The sequence below is a fragment of the Xiphophorus hellerii genome, chromosome 2 (assembly GCF_003331165.1).
Source record: "Xiphophorus hellerii strain 12219 chromosome 2, Xiphophorus_hellerii-4.1, whole genome shotgun sequence".
Classification (NCBI taxonomy): Eukaryota; Metazoa; Chordata; class Actinopteri; order Cyprinodontiformes; family Poeciliidae; genus Xiphophorus; species Xiphophorus hellerii.
The window spans coordinates 834,395-854,309 of NC_045673.1; the positions used below are offsets into that span (position 1 = coordinate 834,395).

The window sequence follows — 19,915 nt, forward strand, 5'->3', positions numbered from 1 at the left end:
ATTGCAAATGTAAGAAATTAAAAACGAAGTTGATCAAATGTTTGGAGGCATCTGTTGCCAGTGACACTCCTGCATATGTTCATGAATCCAAATCATGTTCAGATGGGAAGCCCACTGAAGCAGCTTCAGTTATTATCCATTAATATATTTGCATCACCTGAAAGGTGCGGCGTGAAGACGACGCAGGATTCCCGACTCATTTCAGACCGAAACGGTTTGCTGGTTTGCTGTTGGCTTCACTTTAAACCAGCAGAGACTTTATGTTCAGCGATAAAGACAGAAACAAAGACGATCCGTCAGTCAGGCATCATCATCATCACCATCATCACCACCATCATCATCATCCTCATCATCACCATCATCATCCTCACCATCACCATCATCCTCATCAGCAGCTGGATGAAATCTTTGAGACAGAATGAAGAATCTGTTTTAACTAAAAGCTCCTTCCAGTTAAAAGTAGCTGTATTTTAGATGTACTAAATAAAAATCCAATAGAAATATAAGTTTACATATAAACGCTGCTGGGACTCATCCTGACTGTCCAACTGAAGAGGAGCTGCTGACCTTTAACCCTTCAGGAGGCAGACAGAGAATCTGAGATGGTTCTTCTTCATGCAGCCAAGTCCAGCTGCTCTCTGGCTGATTTGTGCATTTAGGGATTTAATTTATAGGATAGTGTAACCCGCAATTAGTTAGGGACTTTTATTTTTGCGGGCCCTCTTCCTGTGTTGCCCCAAACTCTGCTAGCTTATTTAAAGCCTCCGTCGCGCCGTTTGACCTTCCTCACCTGTTTTCACTGTGATTGTGGCTCCAAATCTCTGAATCTACTGATTTGATTGCCTGAGTTGTTGGCGCTGTTTACCTGGAACGTCACCGGGATTCTGTCACCGCTCATTGTGGCTAAGTCTCTTTGAAAAGGTCGGGGTTTGTCCTGTTGGACCAGATCCTCATCTGGATCTGAAGAAGGAGAGCTAGAAAAGCTAAGCTAAAAGCACTGCCTCCTGTTTTTCATTCACATCTCAGGTCTTTTAAAGAACTCTCTTCTGATGCTGCTTTTGTAGCCACAGTTAGCTGCCTAGCCCATAATGTTACAATAGCTATGCTGAAAAATTTGCTTTTTACATATTTTCTTCTTCCTTTTGGGTCTCTGCAGCTTCTAGAAACAACCTGACCTCTAAAAGATCCTCCAGTCGTTTATGTTTTTGGTGTCTGGAAAACGAGCCGTTTCAAAAACCTCCTGGTTGTTGCATCACAGTCTGCCCTGTTACCTAGCAACCCCAGTGAAGCGGTTCATGTTCAGTTGTTGGCGGGAAGCCGCTGCTGCATCCTGGATGGATGATCAGGAGACAGACGGTGAGACGAACCGCTCTGCATCTTTCTGCAGCCATTTCACAGGAACAAAGTTTAAATGTTTAGCAGAGACATTAAAACACTGAAAGGAGCTGAAAACAGGAAGTGAGGAGGTGAAATGATCTGAGGTCTAACATCAGTGATGAAAGTTTGGTTTTCCTTTTCTTTGATTAATCTAAAGTCTCTGCAGGCAAAATGATTGTTTGCGTTCCATCCCAAAACTCGACTTTATCTGCTTTGGTTCATGTGACGCTTCGCTGGGGGACGATTCCAGAAACCGGAGATCCTTCAGTAGGATCATCTGCCTCTCTGCTGCAGGCTGCAGGAGTCCTGCTGCTTCTCTCCCCTCCATGAGGAGGCCAGCTGCTGTTTCTGGATGCTGCTGTGGATCTCAGGGGTTTTCTGTGGATCTCAGGGTTTTCTGTGGATCTCAGGGTTTTCTGTGGATCTCAGGGGTTTTCTGTGGATCTCAGGGGTTTTCTGTGGATCTCAGGGGTTTTCTGTGGATCTCAGGGGTTTTCTGTGGATCTCAGGGTTTTCTGTGGATCTCAGGGTTTTCTGTGGATCTCAGGGGTTTTCTGTGGATCTCAGGGTTTTCTGTGGATCTCAGGGTTTTCTGTGGATCTCAGGGTTTTCTGTGGATCTCCGGGGTTCTGGTTGTTGGACTCGAGGTTCCAGCAGACGTGGTTTGCATTTCATTCAGCTTTTCTTCCTCTGTTTACATTTTCTGAGGTGACATTTTCATTTAGTGAATTTTGTGATCATGTATTCTGCTGGAGACATGAGATTTCTCTGTCAGGTAATTGGTGTAGCACTTGGGGTCACAATGGATTATCCTGACATTTAATATAATTATTTGCCGCCGCGGTCCCCAGGAGACGGATCCTTTGACTCCGTCATGTCGCCGTCCTTACATCTCGCTCTGCCGGCTTTAGCAGATTTAATTGAATTTCTCAAATGTCTTAACAACTCTCTGAAGGATTGAGATTAAATTTGGACCATGCTTGTCTTCCTGAAGATGAAATGTAATCACTGCTGATCCTCCGGCTTTAAGACACGGAGACATTTATGCTCTGATTGATGACAAAGTGTCACTATGGATATTGACCAACGTCCTAAATGGCTCAGCTGCTGTTTGCTCAAAGTGTTTCTTCCTGCAGTTCATTAAAGTTTCAGCTTCATGGAGATTCTTTATGATCAACGCAGCTTTCCAAGTTAACGGTTAGGACTGAAGAACCTGCATGATAAATGACTTATTTCAGTGCTGAACGAAGACGGTAACTCACTGTAATAGTCCATTCATTCATTCATTCATTCATTCATTCATTCATTCATTCATTCATTCATTCATTCATTCATTCATTCATTCATCTACATTATGGGTTTCCAAACTTTTTGTCCCAAGTGCAAATAAATGAAATGCATTAAATAAAGTATTTTGATTTTATCTCATATCTTTTGTTTTTCTTATCCAAACTTTTTGGACTCGATGGAACAAATTTATTCCCAGTATGAAAACAGGATTGGGTCATTTTTTCCAAATGCTCTCTGTATTTATCTGAGTTTAATTAGATAAAAGTCTGACTGTCAGTAAAAGTCTCTGGATAAACAGTTTTACTTACAGCTTGGTTATGAACAGGTGAACATATTAAACATTTTCCATTGTAAGGAAAGGATGTCATTAATAATTCAACCCTGGTTAAGAATCTCCATCTGCATCCAGCAGCTGGACAGAAATCTGGATCCATTGTGAAACTTTTGAAAGATGAATAAATAAAAAACGTTTTGCTCCAATCTGATGGTTGAAGAACTTTAACAACAGATTAAAAACTGTAAATGTCTTTGTTGTGGATTTAATAATTTAGTAGCTAGAAGGATTTTTGAATTGAAAATGTTGCTGATTTTGTTGGTAGTTTTTAAGATAATTGACCTTTGACCTTTGTTAATTGGTGCTAGCCAGTTGTGCCTAATAAAGTGGCCAGTATGTTAACATATGGAAATCTGCTGCCCAGTTTCATCCGTTTGGTTTGGAGATGAAAGGTTCATTTAGAAAATGATTTCGTCTTTACGTCTTTCATCTCTGCTTCAAAGTTTCCTCCGTCTGTTTTAAACGAGACGCATTCACCCTTTCATCGCAGAGCGCCTCGGTTACAGGACGCATTAAGGAGGTGAGGGAGTGAAACAGCTGGAAATGACCGTCTGGATGAGAGAGCAGGTAACATCTCTCATTACTCCACCATCATTCTGAGACTCATCAGGAAATCTATTGTTTGTCCTTCTGTCCACATCCTGCGCCGCCTACGCTCTTCCATCGCTCCACCCGAGCTGCGCGCTGTCCAACGTCTCTTCAGAGCAGCAGAGAGAATTTCTAACCAAGTCGCTGCGTATTTAAAATCTTGTTTCAGTGACTGATGCACTCAAATCCCACTGACTGAAATCTACAATCTGAGATCATATTTGTGGTCGTCAAGCTGCTTCAACGCGTCTTTGCTGTTTTTCAATTATCTCAGCACTCAGATGCTCTCTCTCTCTCTCTCTTTTTTTTTTTTTACAGCTCATTGTCGTGTTTTTGTTGGCGTTGGATTCATATTTGCCAAAACCTCCTTTTTGTTTCCCGTCTCATGCAGAGCGGAAATATTCCAGTGTGGATGTATTGGCAGAACAAATGGCGTTGTGGTGGAAACCATTGGGCTGTGATAACTGATAAGTGCCTGCAGTGGAGGTGGAGAGAATCAGGTTGTAATTTGTCAGCGCTAGTTTGGTGTAACAGGCCCAGAGGGAGATAAGTGACTGATGAATGATTCCTATTATAAGCAAAACTCTGAATTTAATGAGTAATTTATTCCCCCCTTTTTTGCAACCGATCAATATGTGAATTAATGGAAGAACGCGTTTCAATTTAACAAGTGCACGCTCCAAGATACTCACTTTCCTCTCTGTATTGTTCCTTGTTGTTTTGGCAGTGCAGCAGTTGTGCAGAGCATTTCTCTGCCTTCAGGGAGCATAAACAGGCAGCTTCAAATGTAGCAGCTGATAAGACCCAAAATAAAAAGCCTGTTTATTGTTCTTTTGTTATGTTTTATATATTTTCCATGTGCTCAGGCTGAAATGTAATATTGCATCTCCTGTAAAAGCCTGATCCTGCAGAGGGAAACAGATTTGCCGTAAGCCGGCTCTCAGCGCTCAGCCAGGCTTTTGGGACGACGACGAAGATGTGACATCCTGCCAACATAACAACACAACATAAATCATCTTTCCCTCCTCCTGCATCCCATCATACCAAACACTGCTAAAAAGCAGCACAACAAATACAAACCCTGAGAAGGTAACTGAGTAAAAGTTACTTAGTTACTTCATTATGAGCAGCATCACAATCAGGCTCAATGTGTCCATTTCCTAATTATCCACCAAGAAAAGGTTCCACTCATTTTAACAGGATCATTTAATCATTTCTAGCATCAAAGGAAACCACTTTGACCTTATCAGTCTAAAACCGTGATCTGTTTGTTTTCTGTTTGTTGCTGTCAGATAAAATCCTGAACTCTGTTTTCTGTCGTTTGCAAACCGTTTTCCTGCAGTTCAGCTGCAACACAAAATGCATCTTAAAACCGTCTGAAAGCAGCGTAAAGGTCAGCAGCAGAAGTAGGTCATTGCATAAAACTTTTGTTAGGTGGCGGCTACAGAAGCTAAAATTGGATGATGAGGAAGGTGAGGAAGGTGAAGCCTGGGCTGCTGCTGTGCTCCAGCTGCAGATCGTCACAGGGAGCAGCTCTCCAACACAACAAAACCAATAAAAACATACACTGCCTGGCCAAAACAAAAGTCGCCACCAAAAAATGGTCACATTCTCTAATATTTTGTTGGACCGCCTTTAGCTTTGATTACAGCCTGCATTCGCTGTGGCATTGTTTCAATAAGCTTCTGCAGTGTCACAAGATTTATTTCCATCCAGTGTTGCATTAATCTTTCACCAAGATCTTGTATTGATGATGGGAGAGTCTGACCACTGCGCAAAGCCTTCTCCAGCACATCCCAAAGATTCTCAATGGGGTTAAGGTCTGGACTCTGTGGTGGCCAATCCATGTGTGAAAAAGATGTCTCATGCTCCCTGAACCACTCTTTCACAATGTGAGCCCGATGAATCCTGGCATTGTCATCTTGGAATATGCCCGTTCCATTTGGGAAGACAAAATCCATTGATGGAATAACCTGGTCATTCAGTATATTCAGGTAGTCAGCTGACCTCATTTTTTGGGCACACAATGTTGCTGAACCTAGACCTGACCAACTGCAGCAACCCCAGATCATAGCACTGCCCCCACAGGCTTGTACAGTAGGCACTAGGCATGATGGGTGCATCACTTCACCTGCCTCTCTTCTTACCCTGATGCGCCCATCACTCTGGAACAGGGTAAATCTGGACTCATCAGACCACATGACCCTCTTCCATTCCTCCAGAGTCCAATCTTTATGCTCCCTAGCAAACTGAAGCCTTTTTTTCAGGTTAGCCTTACTGATTAGAGGTTTTCTTACGGCTACACAGCTGTTCAATCCCAACCCCTTGAGTTCCCTTCGCATTGTGCGTGTGGAAATGCTTTTGCGTTCACAATTAAACATACTCCTGAGTTCTGCTGTTGTTTTTCTTCCATTTGATTTGACCAAACGTTTAAGTAATCGCCGATCACGATCATTCAGGATTTTTTTCCGACCACATTTCTTCCTGGAAGACGATGGTTCCCCACCATCCTTCCAGTTTTTAATGATGCGTTGGACAGTTCTTAACCCAATTCTAGTAGTTTCTGCAATCTCCTTAGATGTTTTCTCTGCTTGATGCATGCCAATGATTTGACCCTTCTTAAACAGACTAACGTCTTTTCCACGACCACAGGATGTGTCTTTTGCCATGGTTGTTTAAGAAATGAGGAGTTACTCATTGCATCAGCTGGGGTTAAATAACTTGTTGCCAGCTGAAAGATAATCACCTATGCAGTACTTATCCAATAGGAGGCTTGTACCTATTTGCTTAGTTAAATCCAGGTGGCGACTTTTTTTTTGGCCAGGCAGTGCATATTGTAATTTTCTGTTCAATTTGCTTAACATCCCAACCATGTTGACGTAAATATGATGTTTTATAACTTGGAGGACTGAATGCAGCCGCTGTGAAGAGCAACGCTTGATCCAAAACAAAGACGTTCACATTATACCAGATGTTTAAAACATTTATTTAGTGTTTTTATGTGTTGAAGTGATAAAAGTCATACTTTGAATTTTAGAAAATATCTTCAGACTCACAGTTTGTTCAACTTTTTCACATTTTCACTTCAGTATATTTTAATTTCTACAGGACAAACACAAAGTAGAGAATAACTTTCTAAATTTAAATTAAACTAAAATCCTGGATGGATGGATGGATGATGGTTGGATGGATGGATGGAAAGAAAGAAAGCAGTGGTTCTTCTTCAGGCCAAACTGTCGGCCATGTTGTAGCTTCTCGGATCCCCTGACCCGGTCCGGATGTTCAGCACCGTTTGGTCTTTATTCTCCCTCTGTCTTTCCTTAAAGGGTTTTTGAGCTTCCTGTCAGGTTATGATGTCGTTCCTTCATCAGGAACAAACCTGCGCTGTTGCTTTAACACAATTATTGGAGTTTGTGTCTGAAATGTGATTAACTGTGTAAATGTGAGGTTTGATGCATGGATGTGTTTCAGTGACTCATTAAGAGCCGTAATGGAGCTGGTTCCTTGTTTAAATGTATCCCCGGTGAATCAACCCGGCGCTGCTGTCACCGCCGGCCAGCGCCGGCCTTGACGTCGGCCATTTCTCTCCGGGTCTGCAGCACGTTGTCACAAATGAGTAATGGCACTTCTCAATATAGCAGTGTGGGTAAAAATGGCAGAATGGACAAGGACACGACTTTGCTGCTGCAGGAGCTCGTAGCTCCGCTGACAGTGACAGAGATTCCCTGTTCTCACACAGACACGCCCCCCCACACACACACAGTGTTTACTCTGAAGGATTGATGTGAAGCCTCCATCCCGCCTCATGCTGGCCAGGTTCAGCTTTCCTCTCTCTGCGTCCTGAAATCCCCAACAATCACCTGGAGGACGAGAAGCAGATGCTTCAGTGCTGCCAGGTTGATGGTGCAGCAGTAATTTATGAAAAGTACACATTAAAGATTCATCGCGCCCTTCTCCTCCAGTGTCACCGTACTGTATGAACACTGTTCATCACACAAACGCAGCACAAAGAGGGAGAGTGAAGGGAAGCCGGAGAAACGTCTGAATGAGCTGCAGGAATGGAGCTGACGGCGACACGGTGAGCCGCCGTCATCAGCAGCATGAAAACACGGTTCAGACCTACTGAGCGCCGCTCTGCCACCATCATGATGCTGCAGTCCCTCCTGCGTCACTTCCACCTGAAGAACGAAGGCATGGAGGCCATGAAGTCACCGCAGCACCACCTGCAGGCTGCCGACCTCCGAACTCTTCCAACATCCAGATGTGATGCTGAGACGATGTGATGCTGCGACGATGTGATGCTGAGATGCTTCGATGAATCATTGCTGCGACGCTGAGACAATGTGATGCTATGATGCTGCGACGAAGCATTGCTGCGATGCTGCACGCTCACGCCGGACGGCACAACTCCCCCTCAGCTCTTTCATGTGAAATTGTCGGTTTAATCTGCGATGGTTTTCAGAAGCGTCGTGTTTTGCAGCCTCTCGTCCGGCATCAGCTTTCTGCCTTTGACAGGTCAAAGGTCACCCTTGAGTGAGTCCGATTTAAAAAAAAAAAAAAAAAAAGGGTCATTTCAGCCGGCGCTCCGGCTCTCTGGGCGGTTCTGCTCGGCTTGGGTTTGTGATTGGACTGTCATGACTCTTTCTCTCCTGAATTTGCTGCTGGTCAGTGAGACGATGAAGAGACTCGCTCGCTCTTTCTCACCTCTCTGTTCTGGTGAGAGGAGTGGGAGTCAGGTCAAAGGTCGTCAACGATTGAACAGCAGTTCATGCAAACAAATCACTGAGCATCAGAATAAATAATCCAGGGGAAAATGTGGAATCAGTCAGATTCACAAACATCTCTGTCCTCCAGACTGAATTATATCTATTACTGACATCCTTTAAGTTTCGTTTCGTCTTTATTTGAGAGGGAATCAAATAAAGATGAAATCAAGTTTTCTCTTGATTTTCTCCTTTGCTATAAATGCATCAGCTCATTAAACTCCCATTATTTTCAGCCTGAAATGCATCAAACAGCAGAATGGCAGAATGCACTTAAAGGCACCATCAGATTAAGGTTAGCCGGGTATGCTAGCATGTAAATAGAAATACCCCCTTGGATTAAACACTGCCACCTCTGCCTGTGCTCCATTTGTTCATTTTATGTGTTATTATTAAAAACTGTAATGATGATCAGAATCATCATGTTAGACCTAAACAATAAGCAGGAAATGCCTTCAGTCTAGAATTTAATCTCAACAGTTTGTTGCTTTTCTGCTGAGATGTTGCTGAATATTTCCAACCATAAAGCAATTTACTATGTTCAATAAAGTCCAACTCAATATCTTGTCTCAATATTATAGAAAAAGATTGTAGTATTCTGAGGTTTCTGCCATCCAGGTTCTTACGTTGCTGTTTTATTAAAAAGCCATTTAAAGCTGGTCTGAATCTGAATTATGGAAACACATTGTGGGCCGTCGTGTCCTGGTTTTGAATAGTTTGTGTTTATTGGGATGGAAGGTGAAAAGTGTTCAGTCACAGAGGGAGTTACTTTTTCATTTCACGTTTGATGATCAGCTGATCATCTGGGGATTTACGGGTTGAGCTGCTCTGTGACCAATAATTCATAACTATTTAAATCATCACAGTCTTACTTGATTCTTCATCGGTGCAGACAGAGAGTCTACATTGTGTCAAAGGTTGAAAGAGACACCATGGCTGTGATGTCTGAGCTTTGTTAGAGTGTGAGGTGTGCAGGATGGTGATGCTGAAGTTTTATTTATCTGATCGATTGATAGAAACTCAGCATGTTTCAGTCGATCTCAATGATTCTACAGCCTGAAAACTACAACATATTTCTTTACTTTGGATGATATTAGCAGTAAAATTAATCACTTGATCTTCTCTGGGTTTGATGTGTGGATCAGTCTCATACGTAGCCAGAGTATTTTTAAAATTTAAACGGAAAACTTCTTACATTTATTAAATGATCGGAGTCCTAACTGTTTCCACTTAAGATGCTCTGGAGCCGATTTGGCACAAACATCTGAGTCATAAAACGTCAAACTGGAGAGTCCAGCAGCTCCGTGTCTGCAGCCAGGATTCAGCCGGCCGCTTTTCTCCGTGTCGGCTGTAATTTTCATCAATTTTCATCAATATCCAGGCGGAAGGCTCCCAGCGTCTCCCTGGTTCTGCTGGCGCAGAGCAACATTTCCCCACATTAGACTCTAAAACTACTTCTTTGTTTACAGCAGCAGGAGGGAGGAAAATGAAACAAGATTATGCGTTTTATGTTTTCCAGGATCGAAGCAACATTTCAGAACGACTCCATCTGCTTGAATAATGTAACTGCTTCACTAAAAACGTGTCATTTCTCATTGCTTTATTTTAGCCTCTATTTTTGCTTTGCTTTTTTCTCTGCTGTTGTTATTTTGCACAGCAGCTGAATGCAGGATTAAGTATGAATTTAATTTCAGAGAGCTGCTGCGAGGCTGATTTCATGTTTACTGTGTGAGTCTCTGTAGAAGCAGCTGCTTCGCTTCATGAAGGACACGTCGTTCTACATTCATGAACTTCTGGGACATTCATGTGAAAGTGTGAATTACAGGGGCTGTTGCAGGGTTAGGGGTAGTTTAAAGCGGAGCAGGTTGGTTGGTGGAACTTGATGAGATGTTATGTTTCTGCTGCAGGAGGTTCTGGGCCTCGGCCAGAAGCCACCGTACCGATGGAAGAGAGCGCTCCTTGTCCCGCCGATGAGCGTCACTGAGAACCAGAGGGCGCCGTTTCCACGGCACATCGGCAAGGTAACAAACACTCGCTCTCTTCTGTTCTTAGTTTACTGGTAGGATTTAATATTTAATATGAGATGAGCTCAGCTGGGGGGGTTTACTGTTTACAGCAGTAAAGATGGCCGCCACAGTAAAGATGGCCGCCACAGTAAAGATGGCCGCACTTCTGAGCTTCTGACCCGGTTCCGACCCGGTTCTGTTTGGACGTGGAGTCGGACCAGCAGCATTTTTGTGATGCGTTCACTGACTCAGACTAGTCTAGATTTACCGTCTGGATTCTTCTGCTGCTGATTTTGACGCATGTTGGATAAAATGCGACGTTCAGACTGCAGACGCTTTGGAAACTATTGGATATGATTTAGTCCCACATCTGGAAGAGGAACAGATTGGATCTTTTGGGGTGAAAGGTCAGAGTTGGACCGTTCAGACTGATGTGAAAAAGTCAGATCTGAGTCGCATTCGCAGTCACTATTTAAAGGCGTGCACTCTATTGTCGTTTTATTCCATATATTTTTGACCTCAAATCAAATTAGTTTGTTTTGGAGTTGGAATTAACAGGGTAAATGACACATTGAATGTGAAAAAAGTTAGAAAGTTATTGTGATTTCATGTTTTTAGATCACAGAAACGAAGGTGTGTCTGTTTAGTCAGTAAACTAAGCTTACTCTTCACTAATTTAGTTTTTAAACATCCCGATCCAGAGCAAGAAAAGACTAAACATAATGAAGAGGCAGCAGGCAGCTGTAGAGGAGCAGAGAGTTTTTGTGAAGCGTAGATCAAGGCAACGCAACAAGCAGGTGGAGCCGTCGGCTCGCTCAGTTCAGGGAGAAGAGAACCGAACTGAAGCAGTTAGCCTGGACAAAAGAACGAAACTCCCTAACCCAGAAACCAGAGCCACGAATATTTATTATATTAAATATCACCACCGGAAACACTCTTGTCCTTCATGCAAATACCAGCTGGTATTAAATGCAGGATCAAGTCACAAACATTAAATTTTACCTACTTAAATTTTCATAGAAGCAGATTTTAGAGGTTGAGAAAAGTTTTCAGAAATTTCACATTGTTTGCTCTCTACACTGGATTATTATTATGATTTTAAAGCTTCTCTGTCAACAAACTTTACAACAAAAGTTATAAATTATGATTTTCTGATAATACTAAAAACCTCACAGAAAACTGTCCTCTTCCAGTAGAGTGCATTATGTTATTAGAAAAAGAAAGTCAAATACATTTTGATTTATTATTTTCTTTGTATACTTGTAACTAGATGCATTATACGTATTTAATAATTGTCATGATCGGGTTTCCAGCTGCACAGTTTGCATTAGGACAAGTTTACGGCTTTTAAACATCATTAATTGGAATTTATCATAACAATAAATCAAAATGGTATCATGATAAGACATTTATCACAATAAACGATACGATAAACGATACGATAAATGCCGCTAACCTTTGATTCATAAGAACTGGAAAATAGATCCATTTTGTACAGTTGTGGCGATGCATCTGATGGGTTGAAGCTCCTGGCTCTGAATCCAGAACCCGCTCCGATCCCATTCCGAACTCGGTGCCATTGGGTTTGCTTGCTCTCCTGGTGCGTTCTCTCTGGGTGCTCCAGCTTCCTCCCACGACCCAGACTCATGACGTCAGGTCGGACGGCTGCTGCAGCGATGAGTCAGCACGGAGGACGGACGGATGTTAAACAGCCGATACTCTGAATTCACTCCAAACTGAACCTGAAGCCGTTTTGGTCACCGACAGACGGTCTGCTGACTCCAACATCTGAAGAAACCCACGCTGCGCCGTTTCCTGACGGATAATTGGACCCTAGGGAGCAGGACCCGGCCCAGAGTTTGACTCTGTGGCTCAGGCTGATGCGGTTCCGCTCAGTGAGGTCTCAGTGAGGCGAGCGAATGCCTGCAGATATTAGGTAATGAAGGACGGTGGACTGACTTCATCTGCCATGCATCTTCTCTCTCTTCAGGGGAAGTTTTGGGGAATTTATGCAGATTTGTAGTCTGGTAAACTGGAGGTGGATATAGAGTCAGGAGACCCAGTGGATGTAAATCATGTCTGTGGGCTCAGTGGCAGCAGCAGCTACAGGCCATTTGGTGCAGGTACATGTTCCTCCCAGGCTACAGCAGCACACCCGTTACAAGACACTTCATATTCTCCCCCATCACTTATTCCTGCTTCTTAACACTTTCCATTTGCAAATTTGATTACCTTTTCATCCTTTGTTCTTCCGTCCCTCTCCTCTTCCTCCACACACAGCCTTGCATGAGGAGACGGGATAATGCCGGCTATTTTACCCCGTAGAAAGCTATATGTTTACCACTTGGCAAAATTGATTTTCCACACCAATAGTTTTCCCTCTTCTCATACAACGTACCACTTCCATATGGCAGCCATTCATTTTTCTTCCTCTCTTCGGGAGATAAGCAGTTTGAAGGAAGGGTGAGCCCAGATTGCAGGAGCTCCAATTTGACATGTATGGCTGTATGCATATATAACTCCACTAAAGCAGGCGGTGTGTGTGTGTGTGTGTGTGTGTGTGTGTGGGGGTGTGCGTGGGTGTGTGTGTGTGTGTGTGTGTGGGTGGGCGTGGGTGTGTGTGTGTGTGGGTGCGTGTGTGTGTGTGTGTGCTGGAGGGAGGAAGGTGGGTCGGCTGTCAGTGCAGCTCACTGGGGAAGGGTAAGAACCTTGTTGTTTGTGTCACACCTCCTGCTAGCTGTGGAATTGTTTTGATGCAGAGGTCTGTGCCGGCCGTCCCTCCGGGCCTGGAAACACCTCACAGCAACTCACACAGCAGCTGGAGCGTGCAATGAGACTGATATGCTTAAATGTTCCCCACTTCAGCCTCTGCTAATTGGAAAATCTTAGAACTCAGGGACAGAAATCAGTCGTAGCTCAAGCAGTTGAAATGTTTCTTCCTGGGATGTTTGTGGGGTAAAGCTGAGCGTAAAGCCGCTCCCCCCTCAGCGCTGCTGCGTCTGAAGGAAGACGGAAACACACACCAGCCGTTTGGGTGAAATAGATGCTATAAATAACAACACACCAATTTCACTTGGGAAATTAACAGTTTTAGTTTAGGAGCAGCAAAATCATGAGTGTGAAATATTAGACCAAACTTCCTCCCTCCCCGACGAGGCTAACATAAAGGTAATAAAGCTGTAGAGATGCATGCTGGGTAATCTGGGATCTTTAAATAACTCATTAGGTTGTAAATTGGTTTCTTATTGACGTGTTTATCAGCTCAGTGACTGTTTGGATTCTCTTTAACCTCTTGGACATTCGTCTGGGGAAACACAACGACATGTTTGTGTGTAACGATAATTTCTCCTTTTAACTTTTAAATGTTGCAAAGGTTTGATTTTACGGAAATGTTTAACTGACAAAGCCAGGAAATAAATTCAGTAGCAACAAAACAAGAATGGGATTTACAGCCTGATATAAATCTCATTATTAGCTTCACATCTCGTTATGTTGAGATTTATGTTTGATTGTCGCCTGGAGGAAACGAAGTGAGAAGCAGCAGAATCAGAGAAACTCTTTTAAAGACGTCCTGGCCTGTCAGAGCAACGGATCGCAGCACTTAAACTCGTCATCAGCAGATATTTCTCCAGGACTAATTTCCTAGTTCTGGAAACATTTAAATCATTTTCTGTAGGAGCAAACAGGCCTGGAACCAGATTCTGCTCTTCTCTGGTTTGGGTCGTTTTCCCATCCAAAATGTCTCCATATCACGATGCTGAGCTTCAGTGAAATGCAACTTAAATATGCGCCAATATATTTTAAGATTCACTAAATTATGACAGTAGAGCAATAAGACAATATTCAGAGTATGCTTTGCAAGCCAGCTCACCCTGACCGGGTCCGGCTCACCCTGACCGGGTCCGGCTCACCCTGACCGGGTCCGGCTCACTCTGACCGGGTCCGGCTCACCCTGACCGGGTCCGGCTCACCCTGACCGGGTCCGGCTCACTCTGACCAGGTCCAGCTCACCTGTCCGTCCAGGTGAAGTTCTGTTTTGGACGGGAGTGAGGGCCCGGTTTGGTTGGCAGCTGAACAGTAATGGGCGGAATCTTTTTCCCAGCTGGACGTTCCCTGCAGCAGCTCAGTCGTCTCTCTGGATCTCACTGTCGGCCGTTAGACCTTTAAATGTCTGATCTGGTTCTATCGGGTTTTCTGGACCATTTGTTCCCGTTGAGCTCGTCACCGTCTGAGACGCTCAGTATCAGAGCTTCATCCAAGACAAGAACAATAGAAAGCAGGCATCCTGCGGGCCTCATCATTTAGTCTAATTGATTCTCTTAATTATCTTGAGAAAACTGTCACACACACACACACACACACACGCTCTGCCATGAAACATGTCTGTCAGATGGGATCACTGGCTGTATGTTGTCATAACTAGTTGATCTGAATTAAAATGATGAGAGAAACACATAAATAAATAATTATCTTTTTTAAATCTATAGAAGCAGGTTCTGGATGCTGCAGCGACATCTCTCACTCAGTTATTGGATCTGTTTTGGTTCTCTTTGTTCTGAAGCCAGTTTTAACCCCCGGCGGGCTTTGATTGGGCCAGAATAAAGTAGCCGATGGGAGATGATAAGCAGAGGTCAGTCTAACCAATCAGAGCCGGTTAATTAGCCTCTTTGTTTCCTGTTGTTTCCTGTTAACGCTCCGGTCCGACCCTTCAGCACCGGGTCCATTCAGCCCGCCCTTTTGGTAGGAGGGTGGAGTGGACTGGCAGGACAATCAGGCAGAGCGCTGTCCAAGCAGAGCCTGCCATAGCACACACACACACACACAGAGGATCTGAAGCCATGTCATTTCTCCTCAAACAGAACAAGGGGATATTCAGGTGTTTTTATGAGGTAATGATTCTGTTTGCTGATGTCAGATTTTCTGACGTCTGCAGCTGAATTCATGACATAAAGCAGCTTTTATTTTTCTGAGTTTCTTCTTGACTCCAGAAAGAAGCGCTGACGGTGTGAGGCGTTGTCCGGCTTTAACCCAGATCCCAATCCGCTGCTGCTTCTCTGTGAGGTTTTGCTGTGGCAGAGCTTCGCCACACCCCCTGCCATCTTCCTGCAGGATGCTGAGCTTCACAGGCTTTCATGTGCGCTCGGCTGGTAATGAGAGCTGATGGAAAGAGGTGAGATTCTCCCATCAGTCCTCCCACACACGCAGGGGGAGACAAAGCCACTGGGTGCAGATTTCTGCCCTCATCAGAGTGTGAGTGAGCGTGCACTGCCGATGATCAGTCCTCCACCCTGCAGAGTGGAAACTTCTCCTGACACTTCACTTCCTCCTCTGGTGAACTGGCTTGGTTTTTAGCTCTGATCTTTCACACTTCCTGTCTCCTTCGTCTACTTCCTGTTGGAGGTCCACTCCTGTCATTCCCCTGAAATGGTTCAACTCCACCCGACTTTGTTCATTTCATAACGTTCAACTCAGATTGTTCTAATTGGAAGAAATATTTTACACAGCAGCAAATGTGCAATAATTTTAAACCCAACTGAGAGAGCTGCTGGAGTTTTGCTGTTTTAAAGGCTGTTAGCTGCTACGGCAGCTAATGCATGCGCTAAAATGTATGTAGCTTGTTGTGGTTACTCCTCTCGTTGTTTTACTTTTTAAATATTTTTTCAATTATTTTATTTTACAACATACATTTTTTGCACTTTCATATGGTTATATTTGTATTATTGATATTTATTATCTCAGGTGGAGTAGCTTGTCAACGAATAAGCAATTTCCCCTTGGGGATCAATAAAGTATATTCTATTCTATTCTTTTCTAGAGCTGAAGCTACGCTAGTCACTTCGACTATATTCACACAGCAGGTTTAGATGCTCAAATTAGTTATTTATTTTTATTTATTTAATATTTTAATCCGATTCTTTTGTTTTTGCGTGGTCGTTCATGCTAATAAGTCTGACTTCTGTGTGAATCGTTTACGAGCCCAAAGCGACCCGCAGACGTCACACCGTAGCGCTCTGTTTAGGAAGGAATGTTGTCGACTATATTCTTATCATTTCCAGCCATTATTGTGTCCATCCGGATTTACCGTCTTGTTTCTTCTGGAGTAGAATTATGACGCATGTCTGACGTCAGCTGTAAAAAAGTTGGATAAAATGTGACATGAGCGTTCTGATTGCAGACGCTTTGAAAAGCATCGGATGTGATTTAGTATCTCTCCTCTCCTCAGCTGTCTCTCATGTTCCTGCTGAGGAGACGGGAGATGTTGACCAGAACAGGAGTGGGAATAGAGTGATATTTTCAGAAAGTGGGTTTTGCTCAGAGAGAGTTCTGCTCTGTTTTCTTCTTCTCTCCTCGTTTTAAAAGGCAAACAAGCCAAGCAGAGGAAAGTGTGTAAGAGAGAGGAGGGAAAAAGATGAATTGGGAGAGACGAGTGAAAGTTTTGCAGAAGGTTGGAATGGATATATTAGAGAGCTGAAGCAGCGGGGGGCCTAAGAGGCAGCGGGGGACGGAGCGGGGCGTGGAGATAAATGCCAAAGCGCTCTGAGTGTTGGAGCGTTGTCTGACACGGCCTGTAAAGCTGCAGCTTCATGTCCCATGCTCTTTCAAGTGGGGAGCAGAAAGGCCTTCGTTTCAGCTGCTGTCCCATTGAAGTGTGCTCTCATTAAAGCCAACCTCACGCCTCCCTGTGATCCTCCGGCGCGCCGCAGTGGGTCGTTTAGATGCTTGACTCGGAGCGGCGGCGCTGAGGTCACCTCTAACCCTGCTGGGAGCTCAGGCTGATGGAAACATGATGAGTCTGAGAGGACAGATGGGCAGATAGATGGGATTTTACAACATGGAATTAAAATGAAAACGTAAGAGGTAGGTTTGTTTCTGCATATGATCATAAACACCTGGGCTGTTATCTGAGCGGAGGAAAGCAAACATTAAAGTTATGTTTCTTAGCTAGATGTGTTCTGACACAGTGCTTTGCAAAAGTAATGACACCCCTTCAACGATTTCCACACTTTGTTACATAAACGCAGATTTGTTTGGCTTTGATGGAGCAACACAAAGTGATGCTTCAGCTGTTTCTGGTTTCTCTCCACTGAGTCTGACAGGATGGAGGAAAACTCAGAACATCAGTTTTCAAGATTCTCTGTTGGATTTAGCTCTGGACTTTGACTAGTGGTGCCTAAAGTGGGTCCAAAGTGGGTCCTGGAGGGCCGGCATCCTGCATGTTTTAGTCTCTCCCTGGTTTAACGATCCAATGGCGGCTCGTTAGAGGCCGAAGGAGAACACACACCATCCTGACCCACGAATCACCTCTGATCTAAACCATCCCATAATATCTTTCTTTTGCTCCATGGTTGACCTGATTTAGCTCCATCCATCCTCCCACAGCATGATGCTACCACCACCATGTTTACCAGTGGGGATGCTGTGTTCTGGGCATTGTGCTGTTTAGGCCTGTCATCTCTTCCGGCCTTTTTCTCTTTCTGTTGACGACACTGGCAGAAAAATGGCTCAACTCCGGCGCTCTCCACTGACCCTCCCTTCCTCATTTCCTTACTGTGATACCTAGTTCACACCATTTTAGAATCGTTGGCCCATTTTCAAAACCTGAGAGACCACACATTAACCGACAGAAAATTGTAGGTGTTCGATCAGGTTTGATCAGGTTCCATCAGGTTCCATCAGGTTTGATGTGCCGTGTGGCCGGACACACGGCACAATCAACACAGCCACATGGACCGATTTCTCTCACCGACATTCAGATTTCAGACAGAAAATCCCATCAAAATCCTCGATGTCACACGTGAATTTAGAGTGAACAAACACGGCTGATGACGTGGCAGCAATAGCGATGGTTTGTGAACTTATTTTAAACCATAAAAGATGTAACAAAAAGAAAAGGCGTTGGATAAGACTGCGGTACCAGTTTCACTCCAACTCCTCTTCCTGTCATTTCTGTGGATATTCTTTACACGAAATGTTGAATAAACATTAATGTTTCCACATATCATCTCTGATGTCCGCTGGACTTCGGGTTGCGCCGTGTCAGCTGTTTGGGATTCCCCTCCGCGCTTTCTGATTGGCTACCTGTCACATTCAACAGGCTGCGTTCTCGCTCCCAGTCGGGGAAAACCAGTGATAAACTGGCCAAGACAATCCAACATGTTGAATATGACTGATTTAGATCGGAGCGGTCCCGATGTTCTACCGACTGGACCCGATCAGTAAGATTGTCATAAGGGGAAAATCGGGGCAAAAAACAAAATCGTGTTGTTTGACGTTGGCTTAAGGGAGGAGAGAAATATCGCATCAGGAGTCTGATATGACCGTCTTTATCTAAACCTATTGATTATTGAAGGGCAACATGGTGTACAGACTTCATAACCTGCACTCTTTTGGTTTAATGTAGTTTTTATTTCCACTTTGATTTGATGTTGTTTAGTTTTTATTCAAGCCCATTTTTTGCTAATGGAGACTGAGAATCCATTTCATTTTTATTTTTTTTCACCAGTTAAAGTGTTTAATGTTCTTTTGAAAATAAATTGCATCTATTTTTGCAGGATATTGTTTGCATTATTACGTCATTTCCATTAAATCAGTTTAAAATGGTCTACAAACAATATTATTGTTTATCGCAATAATTTTTGAGACAATTAATCTCTCAGTAAAATTTGTTTTCGTGACAGGCCTGGTTCTGTTAGTGGTTTTCAGTCTGGTAGAAACTTTCCTCAGAAGACTCTCAGCTGCAGCAACGTGTTTCTTTTACCTTCAGTTAGAGGGTGATGAATTTGTTTTCCCACCACACTTTTCAGATTTTATTTGTAATGATTGTTCATTTGTTTGGTCTCAGAAATTGCAGTGAAAAAGGTTGTTGCTGTATTTTCTGTATGTCAGTATTTTCTCCTGATGAGTTTTGAATGTTTTTTGTCATTTTGTCGTGTCTGTCGCCGTTGACCTCTGACCTGGATGCTAACCTTCTCTCTTTGTGTCTCTGCTTTTCTCACCGCCTGACCCGGCCGACGGGAAACCCGGCGACTCTGCTGGAAACGACAGTCTCATGTGAGTTTCTGCTTCTCGCCTCTACTGTAACGAAGCTGCTGCTTACAAACACACACCATAATCCAGCAGATTAAGCTAACGCCTCAGTTTACCAGGAGCTTCCTGTGGCTGCTGCTCCTTTCACCTGCGATGCCTTTTCATCAACATTCAATTCAAACTGTTGGTAGTTTTAATGAAAGAAAGCAGCCTGATTGTAAATGATGTTGGAAAAAGGTTTATGGATGTTTCAGCTGCTGATACCTTGGTGTGTGTGTGTGGGGGTGGGGGTGTGTGTGTTCAGGTAATTTTGACTGAGAAGCCAGTGCACCATATCTTCCGACTGACAGGCCCCGGCGCTGACCAATATCCCAAAGGTCTTTTCACCATTGACATAGACACAGGAGACGTGTCAGTCAGCCGCTCACTGGACCGAGAGGCCATCGACTCCTACCAGGTCAGTGCACGTGTGTGTGTGTGTGTGTGTGTGTGCGCGCGCGCGCTCGTCCTGTTTGTTTGGATGTTCTCTC

General features: G+C 43.8%; 1 protein-coding gene across 4 annotated transcripts in view; it reads left to right on the forward strand.

Moving 5' to 3' along the window:
• The window catches only part of cdh13 (cadherin 13, H-cadherin (heart)), a 310,128-nt gene that overhangs the window by 131,285 nt on the left and 158,928 nt on the right, over window positions 1–19,915 (forward strand). For all 4 annotated transcript variants that reach the window (XR_004341798.1, XM_032582655.1, XM_032582639.1 and 1 more), the window contains 3 exons: window positions 10,260–10,373; window positions 19,404–19,409; window positions 19,690–19,842. Coding sequence is in view for 3 of the 4 variants with exons in the window: in XM_032582655.1 (XP_032438546.1) it covers window positions 10,260–10,373; window positions 19,404–19,409; window positions 19,690–19,842 (273 nt within the window). In the remaining variant the exon portion in view is untranslated. The remainder of the gene's footprint in view (window positions 1–10,259; window positions 10,374–19,403; window positions 19,410–19,689; window positions 19,843–19,915) is intronic.